This window comes from Galeopterus variegatus, unplaced genomic scaffold (assembly GCF_000696425.1).
Source record: "Galeopterus variegatus unplaced genomic scaffold, G_variegatus-3.0.2 Scaffold109, whole genome shotgun sequence".
In the NCBI taxonomy this organism is placed as follows: Eukaryota; Metazoa; Chordata; class Mammalia; order Dermoptera; family Cynocephalidae; genus Galeopterus; species Galeopterus variegatus.
The window spans coordinates 934,870-943,266 of record NW_007726220.1 but is presented as its reverse complement, the minus strand read 5'-3'; the positions used below and the strand labels follow the sequence as shown (position 1 = coordinate 943,266).

The window sequence follows — 8,397 nt, the reverse complement described above, 5'->3', positions numbered from 1 at the left end:
CCTCTTCCTGTGTGCGCAGCTCGCTGTGGCTGGTAACGCGGGGCACGGTCTGGTTTGGGGCCCAGGCAGGGGGGACAGGTGGAGCACGTCCCTCACCCAGCCGCCTTCCCAGGAACAGTCTGGGCTTGAGGGGAGGGGGCAGGGGACTTTCCCGTCCTGTGCGGGGCTCCAGGGATGGGAGAAGGAGGCTGTAGCTGTGCGTGGAGCCCCGTGTGTATATAGGGTCCAGGTGGGGGGGATGAGGGAGCTTCAGGTGTGTGGGGGGGAGGTGGCTCCAAACGCATCCGGGAACCCCAGATATGTGCAAAGGGAGTGGGCTCTGGGTGAATGTGAAGGAGCTTCTAGATGTGTGTAATCATGTGCTTGTGGAAGCTCCAGGTGTGCAGTGGGTCTTAGGGGATCCAGGTGTGAGTGTATGTGGGAACCCAGATGTGTGCAAAGCGGCAAGAACCACAGTAGTGGGGCAGGTGCTGCAGCTTGACTTCAAGGAGCTGCTCCTTTCCTGCTCCCGCCCTGCTTCCAGGTAAAGGAGCTCGAGGCTTTGGGCGGGGAGCCCTGATCCGCCTGAACATCTGGCCGGCTGTCCAAGGGGGCTGCAAACAACTGGAGCTCTGTGAGCGTTGTGTAGAGGGAGACAGAGCCCACAACCTCTCGGGCTGCGTGTGGGAGCAATGTCGGCCAGAGGAGCCAGGTATTGGGGGTGGGCCCTCCTCAAGTTGAGTGATCCCAACTCGCAACCCCAGGGCCTTGGGCCCTGTCCCCAAACCTCTCCCCTGCACTTTCTCCCACCAGGACACTGTATGGCCCAAGCTGAGGTGGTCAAGGAAGGTTGCTCTGTCTACAACCGCTCAGAATCATGTCCCGGTAAGGGGGTTCCCACTAGTCTAAACCAAGTTGTGGGGGAGGGGGAGTGCTGAGGTCTCCCCAGCCAGAGCCTACCCGCTGGGAGGAGCCAACCTCTCTCAGGGAGCGAACTGTGTCCACGAACAGCTGGGTCCAGTTTCAATTCTGCCTTTAGCTTGCTGAGAAGTCCCTTCCTTCTCTGGCCTGTTTCCTCATGTGAAAATTGGTACGGATGTATGGAAGGTCTGGGACATTAGCTCTTCTAATTTAAGGCATAATGAGAGTTTTGGAAGTGCAGAATGAAATGGGGGGCGAGGACTGCCTGGAGGAAGTGACATCAGAGATGAGCCGTGAGGGTAGAGATGGAGGGCACATTTGGTGGCAAAAACTGTGACTAAGGCTTGAAAGTATGTTGGATGTCTGGGGCCGGGACAGGGGCCTGATCTGAATCAGCTGTCATCTGGGGCTGGGGTCTTGATGGGAGTCAGGGGCGGGGAGGGCTGTGTTGTTATGGATTCCCTGTCTCCTCAGCTGCCCACCACCACCCCACCTCTGAACCGAAGACAATCACAACGGGTAGGTACTATGTGGGGGGTGGGATGGTGGGAGAACCAGAGGTGCAGGGAAAGACAGGTCTGGGCTCAGGCACTGACATGTTCTGTGACCTCAGTCCTTGACTTCTCCCTCTGAGCCTGTTTGCACATCTGTGAAATGGGTTGAACAATGCCTGCTCACAGGGTTGCTGTGAGGATTTATGAAAGGCTGCACAGTGCCCACTTCAGTGTCTGGCACACTGAAGGTGATCAGAAAACGACGGTTCCCATCCCTGGTTCTGGGAACTCAGGGTGACTCCCTTAGGACCTGTCCTTGGAACTGAGGGTGTGTGGCTGAGGTTGCTAGTTAGATGTCCTCAGTAACTACCTACTGCAACCCAGGCCCAGAGAGGGTCACAAAGCAGGTTCCAGGCAGAGCGGAACAGGTTCCAGGCAGAGCGGAACCCTGCCCCTTGGTTCCCACTGCACCTCAGGGCCTGGAGGTCACCAGACTTGGCAGGGATGGCTGAAGGGGCTCTTGGTTAATTAAAGCTGGAAACCGATCTCAGAGGCTGAATTATTGATGGCTCAGCTCCCTCAGCTCCAGCCCCAGATCAGCCTCGTGTGGCTCATTTCTTCCGTCTTCTGCCCCTTATTCCCCAGCATCCTTCTCTGGAGCTCCCTGAGCTGCAGCAGGAACCCTCCGTTGCCCTTCATATTCTTAGGCCCCCTTATTCCACATACACCCTGTGGGAGGTGGACCCAGCTCACAGCTGGGCCCTGCCCACTGTCCCAGAACGATCTTCTACCCACTAGCCCTGCCCTGCTCTGGGCACCTGGCCCAGCCTGAAATCTAATCCCTGTTGGAGAAAGCAGGGTCGATGGTAATGTGGCACAGCTGGGAGCCACCCAGCCACAGCCTGGCAACTGCAGCCTGAGGCTCTATCCTGTAAGGGGCAGAGGAGAGAGTCAGGGGACCCTGCGTGAGTCTGCCTCTGCCCTGTGAGATGACTTTGGCCATGTCTGGCCCTCACAGCCTGGTCCTTCCCTCAGATATACATCGTCTAGTCTCTGCTTACCTGCTCGGTAGGGTTTTAGCCCTGGGCCTCCACTTCTTCCTCTGCTCCTGTTCTCTCTAAATAAGGACTCTGATTTGGGTGACTCTGGGATCTCAGGGCTTAGGGGTCCTGAAAAGGGACAATATCATCTGTATCTGGGCTCTGAACCCTAAGACCCAAGGCTGAAAGGGGCTCTGGGCTGGGAGGTCTGGATGCCTGAGTTCTGGGTCCATCTTCACCCTAATGAGCTAGGGAGGGACAGGGAGGCTAGAAGGGAGCTCAGTTGCTATGTGACCCAACCATCCCTTAGGACCATGTGATTAGGGGGCACAGAGGGGACATGTGGCATAAAGCCACAGAGCCACTCAGGAGCACAGTCAGAGCTGGACAATGCCCTACACTCCCTGGCTGTGACACTGTTCTTCCAGGCACTTCCCAACTGCCTGCAGGAACTGGGCTGAACTTCCAAGCCCTGTGTTCAAGGCCCCCATAGTGAGGACTGGGGCCTCAAGGTGACCTGCACTGGTGGGGCTGGGATCCTGGTCCATGAGAGCCTGCTACAACCCCCACCCTGCCTCACCTTTGTAGGGAGCCCCCAAGTCCCTGAAGCCCACAGCCCTGGCTTTGATGGGGCCAGCTTTATTGGGGGTGTCGTGCTGGTGCTGAGCCTGCAGGCGGTGGCCTTCTTCGTGCTGCGCTTCCTCAAAGTCAAGGACAGCACCTACCAGACACTGTGAGTACCTGGCCAGCATGGAGTTCCAGGTTACTTCCCCACCCCTCCTGCCTAGGGAGGTGTCTTCTCCCTGGGGCTGCCCTAAGGACAATGACTCCCTCCCAAAGTCCCATGTGAGCCACGCCCCTTCTCTCTCCTCTGGTTGGGGGGGCTCTCTGCCAGACTTGGCCTGGGCCCAGCATCTGGGAGCCCAGCTGAACCTGTGTCTTTGTCCCCTCATGCTGCCAGCAGGGAGGAAAACCAGTAGGTGATAGGCCAGGCGAGCCTGCGGCCCGCAATTCTGTGGCCGTGGACAGGAGCTGGGCCCGTGTGTCTGGTTTGGTTTTCCTCTGGGAAGGGGAGCCATGCTTGAGGCCCCCTGTGTGCCGTGCATGCTGTGGGGCAGGCTGCCGCAGCCCATGTTAAAGTGTTTGCTCTTCCAGCACTAACTGCTCTGAGGCAGGGTCACCTCCCTGAGTGTCCTCTCTGTCTGGCCTCCGCAGACTCTGACTCCCTCGGGCCCGTATTCCACATGGAGGGGAAGGAGGATGCAGAAGCTGCCCTCTTGGCCCTCTTGTGGGCACTGGGGGTGGGAAAAACTTTGGCCACCAATTTCCAGCCCCTCTGGGCACCAAGCAAGCTTAGCTCCCAATACCTGACTTCCCCTCCTGTCCTGGGTCTGGTACCTGCAGCTGAGAGCATCTTTCTACCACCTCGTATCTCATCGTCATCCCTGCTGGGCCCCCAGCCTGGCATCTGGGTTCTGTGCCTGCCTCTTCCCACCAACCTGGCCTGGGCACTGCCCCCAATAAAGGAACTCTTTCCAGCACTGTGCTCCATGTCCTGTGTCTTGGGCTGTGTGTGGATTGGATGGGGCGAGGGTACGGCCATTGTCCTCCCCTTACCAGGAATTCCACCTAGGACTGTTGCTGTCACCTTTTATACCTGTTTAGCCCCTTCTCCTGTCCCTTTACAGATGAGGGTATGGAGACTCAGGTAAGTCCACCTTCTCAAAATCACACAGCTGTATGGGGCAGGGCTGTGGTTTACATCCAGGCTATTCTGACTCCAAAGTGAGCAGAACTTCAGAACTTCCCTCCAGAGCCATCTCTAGGCTCTCTCAGCCCTCTAAAGTTCTGTCTCTGCCCCAGTGACAAGGTGGAGAGTCCCTGGGGACTCTCAGGCAGCCATTTCTGGCCTTCCTCACTCAGGCCCTGCTGAAAAGCCCGGCCCCTGCCCACCCCCCCAATCCCTGGCACAGAAGTCTTCCTGACTAAGAACTTCTCGCACTGACTGGGCACTTGCTGGGAGCCAGGGATGTAGCACAGTGTCTCTTGTCTTCATCTCATTTAATCCCACGGCCATGCTAGGAAGAGGAGAGAAGTGGAGAGGAGTGGTTGAGAGCTTAGCCTGTGGAGCCTGGCTGCTCCATGTGAGCCCTGGGCCTTAGTTTCCTCATCTGTAAAGTGGGATAACAACAGTATCTGTCTCAGGGGATGTGAGGAAGGTTCAGAGCAGGTGCATGTGCTCTACTTGCTTCATTCCAGCTGGGCAGCCTGAGCTCGAGCCTCCCCCTCCATCCCACTGCCCTTTGGGGTCTCTGGCTGTAGCCAAAGGGGCTCTGAAGGATGCTGGAGCTACTCCTTGGCCTCACAGAAGTCTCACCTGCCCGCACGTCACACCACTGTCTACATTGCCAACCACGGTCCACCTCCTGGCCCCCTGCCTCTCCACTCACTTCCAGCAAACCTCCCATCCTCTCGGACATCAGCCTGGACCCTGGCACTTTGATCTACTTGTGTCTCAGCCTGCCTTGCTTTTTCTTTTCTCCGAGCCTTTACACATGCGGTTCCTCCTGCCTGGATCACCCTTCCCTGGCTTCTCCCTGCAATACAATTTATTTTCCTTACCCTCCTTCTTTATTGGATGTTTTCTTATTCTTTTCAGAAGTAGTAAATCCCTGTGAAGAAAAAAAGGACTATGGAGAAGTTTTTATATAGGACTGGCTGGTTAGCTTAGTTGGTTAGAGCGTGGGTTTTTTGTTTGTTTTTTTTTCTTTTTTGTCTTTTTTCGTGACCGGTAACGGGATCGCAACCCTCGGTGTTGCGCCCTCACCGCGACCGGCAACGGGATCGCAACCCTTGGTGTTGCGCCCGCACTCTCAACCAGTGAGCGGACCGGTCTCTATATGGGATCCGAACCCTCGGCGGGAGCGCCACCGCACTCCCAAGCACCACACTCTACCGAGTGCACCACCAGGCCGGCCCAGAGCGTGGTTTTGATGACACCAAGGTCCAGGGTTCAGTCCTTGTACCGGCCAGCTGTCAAAAAAAAAAAAAAAATCAGAAGTTTTATTGTTTAGTTTTGTTTTAGTGGCTGGCCAGTATGGGGACAGAAGTTTATATTGAGTGAGAATCACTCATCCCCCTGGTACGACTTCCCAGAAATAACTATGGTTAACAGTGTGTTTCAGACCTTTTTCTCTGAATTTACAACATATATACACACATTTAGCATTTTTAAAATGCATAGTGGGTTTAGGCTATACATACTGTTCTGAGACTTTGCCCTCCTCATTATAGATCAGATTTGCACTATGACTTGTCCAAATGGTCATTAAGTTATTTGTCTGGATCATATCAATGGCTGGTTGGGTCATTTCCACGTTGACTTATAAACAGCCATGATGAATAGGCTTGTCTGCAGATCTTGGCACATGTGTGGCAGAGTTTGGGGAGGGCAGATTCCTGGAATCTACAGTCTCAGGGCATCCCTCTCACTGATGCATCCCATCAGGCAAACTCAGCCTCCACTTTCCCTGTCACCTCCCTGTACCTCAGCCCTCTGCACGCTTACAAGCACTGGCACAGAGGAAGCCCTCAGGGAGGGTTTGCTGAATGAATGTGGGAGCGAGCCTTCCCTCTCCTCCCACATCACCTGAGGTCCCTCTCCAGCTCAGACTTCACCCCTCACATCTGGACCATGGCTGCTGCCTCCCACTGGCCTCCCAGCCTCCAGGCCCCCTGCATGGGCTGCCCGTGTGATTGTCCTATATTAGCAGCTATTTCTTAGGCCCCAAGGGACCTGACTTTGGGCCCGAAGTCACTTTTCTAAGGTGTATCTCCCTGGTGAAGGCAGGGGGCTTGGATAAAAGCTCTGTGGTTCTGGGCATGTAAGGTACCAGAGAGAAGTCATATCCCATCTCTGGGCCTCAGTTTCTCCTTCTTTATTTATTCATTTAACCACTACTTATTGAGTACCTGCTTTGTACCCAAGCTTATAACCCAGAGCCAATAGTACGGACTAAGAGCGAGGCTATGTAAGGATCAGAGGTGAAGTACAAGCCGCACTCAGTGTGACACCTGAGTGAAGTAGGTGCCCAGCAAATGGTAGCAGTGGTCACTATTAATAGTGGTGACAAGGATCAGGGAAGGATTCCTAGTGGAGATGGCCTTAGGGCTGGACCTTCATGGACAGGTGGAACTTCACAGGTAGAGACGAAGAGGAGGGAATTCCAGATGGAAGACACAGATGAGCCAAGATTGGAAGGTGGAAAAATCCGTATGAATGTAGAGGTCTGGAGAGATGGCTGGGGAGCCCTGGAAGCCACGATCAGAAGTCGGACTCCATCCTGGTTGGACAGGCAAGGATAATGCCCATTCTCTCTGGGACTGAGGGAAGAAATGTTCCCACCCCCTGCTGACTCCAGCCCAGGTGGGTGTCCTTAGGAGACAATGAGAGGAAGTCTTGCTTCATGTCCTTCTGCCAGCCTGGCCCCCTTATAAGCTGGCATCCTCCCTCTTGTGGTCCTGGAAAATGGGCCTACTGTGGGCCCCACTCTCCCTGTTGCTCCTCCTGCTTGGGGGGCCTGCCTGTCTGTGGACCCAGGACCACCCCAGCTGCCCAGGTAGGGGCCTAGGTGTCCTCCCCACCAACCCACTCCTCATTCTTTCCCTGGGTGTCCTTTTTAGCCCCAAGGAGCAGGGTGGGAGTTTGATAATCTGGGCTCTGCATGTAAATATATGCAAATAGGCCAAACCCTTGCCAGCTCAGGTGACAAGCATCCTGACAGCTAGAATCTGGGAGATGGAAAGAGATGTGCAGAGGGGTCCAGGAGAGACATGCCCACCCTTTGCCCTCTCTGCCTGGTGTCTCCCTGCAGAACCCAGGGAACTGGAAGCCAGCAAAGTTGTCCTCCTGCCCAATTGTTCTGGATCCTGGGGAGAAGGGGGACCCAGGTCCTCAAGGTGAGAGATTCTGGAGAGCCGGCAGGGACCTTAGGGTGAACTGGGGAGGCTGGAGATGCCCCGATTACTGTCTGTGCTCCCGAGCCACGACAAAGGGGCAAGGAACCTCCTCTACCAAGCTCCAGGCTGGGCGCCCAGCATCCTAAGATCAACTCTGCCAGGTAGGTAGTATCATTGCCATTTTCCTGAGGAGCAAAGTGAGGCTCAGAAAGCACAAGTTGTTTGCCCATAATCACAGAGCTAGTAAGGGGTGAAACTGGGACTTGAACCTTCTGGCTCCAAATCCCTCCCTTCTTTCTGGTCCTGGGCATGGGGCAGGACTCAGCATCTCTGCCTCTGGGATTTCAGGGCAACCTGGGCCACCAGGCAAGATGGGCTCCAAGGGTGAGCCTGGTGAGGGTGTGGGACTGGGAACCTCCCCTCCCCTCTTTGCTTCTGTCCCTGGGCTAGAGGGTGGGATATGTCTGCTTGGCTGCTGCTAGGCAATTGGCTATTACTGCCCTCCCACAGGGGAGATGGAAGGCAGGCAAGAGTGGGGAGGATTAGAAGAAGGGTCTGCACACCCACGCCACTGGTGGTTCATGAGCATTCCCTTGGGGGTGCTCAGACCTCAGAGCCAACACTCAGTCCTTCTCCGTGCCAGGAGATCCAGCAAACCTGCTCCCATGCCAGGAGGGTGAGGCAGCCTTCGCAGGAGCCAGGAACTTGGAATTGAGCAGTGCTGGGGTGTTGGACCCCTAGGCATGGCCACACCCCTTCTCACATCCCTTCTTCAGACCCCACTTCAGAGTCCCAAAGAAACCAAGAGGTCTCCTGGGGTCCCACACTTGACCTGTTCCAGTTCCAGGGGGTGGGGGACAGGGAATATCTTGGGGGACCCCCTCAGTCCATCTCTCCTCTTCCAGGCCCCAGGAGCTGCCAGGAGCTGCTGAGCCAGGGTGCCTCTTTTTTTTTTTTTTTTTTTTTTTTTTTTTTTTTTTTTTTTTTTTTTTTTTTTTTTAAAA

The 8,397-nt window shown here is 55.4% G+C and overlaps 2 protein-coding genes across 2 annotated transcripts in view; both read left to right on the top strand.

Moving 5' to 3' along the window:
• The first annotated feature begins 6 nt into the window (after positions 1 to 6).
• Positions 7 to 3,972, top strand: CD164L2 (CD164 sialomucin-like 2). The gene is made up of 6 exons (XM_008586332.1): positions 7 to 32; positions 524 to 691; positions 793 to 864; positions 1,375 to 1,419; positions 3,023 to 3,167; positions 3,650 to 3,972. Exons 3-6 carry the CDS (start codon positions 801 to 803, stop codon positions 3,654 to 3,656), a joined length of 261 nt encoding a protein of 86 aa, XP_008584554.1. The 5' UTR covers positions 7 to 32; positions 524 to 691; positions 793 to 800; the 3' UTR covers positions 3,657 to 3,972.
• A 2,990-nt stretch (positions 3,973 to 6,962) lies between these two features.
• Positions 6,963 to 8,397, top strand: part of FCN3 (ficolin (collagen/fibrinogen domain containing) 3) — a 4,993-nt gene continuing 3,558 nt past the window's right edge. Inside the window, 6 exon segments of the mRNA XM_008586443.1 lie at positions 6,963 to 7,053; positions 7,309 to 7,360; positions 7,362 to 7,393; positions 7,742 to 7,786; positions 8,037 to 8,069; positions 8,299 to 8,331. Of these exon segments, the coding sequence (XP_008584665.1) occupies positions 6,963 to 7,053; positions 7,309 to 7,360; positions 7,362 to 7,393; positions 7,742 to 7,786; positions 8,037 to 8,069; positions 8,299 to 8,331 (286 nt within the window).

Bases quoted from the DNA above. Each gene is read 5' to 3' on its own strand.
- CD164L2 (XM_008586332.1), top strand. From the start codon at position 801: ATGGCCCAAGCTGAGGTGGTCAAGGAAGGTTGCTCTGTCTACAACCGC. The intron at 865-1,374 runs GTAAGGGGGTTC...CTGTCTCCTCAG, and splicing joins CCGCTCAGAATCATGTCCCG to CTGCCCACCACCACCCCACC. The intron at 1,420-3,022 runs GTAGGTACTATG...TCACCTTTGTAG, and splicing joins ACCGAAGACAATCACAACGG to GGAGCCCCCAAGTCCCTGAA.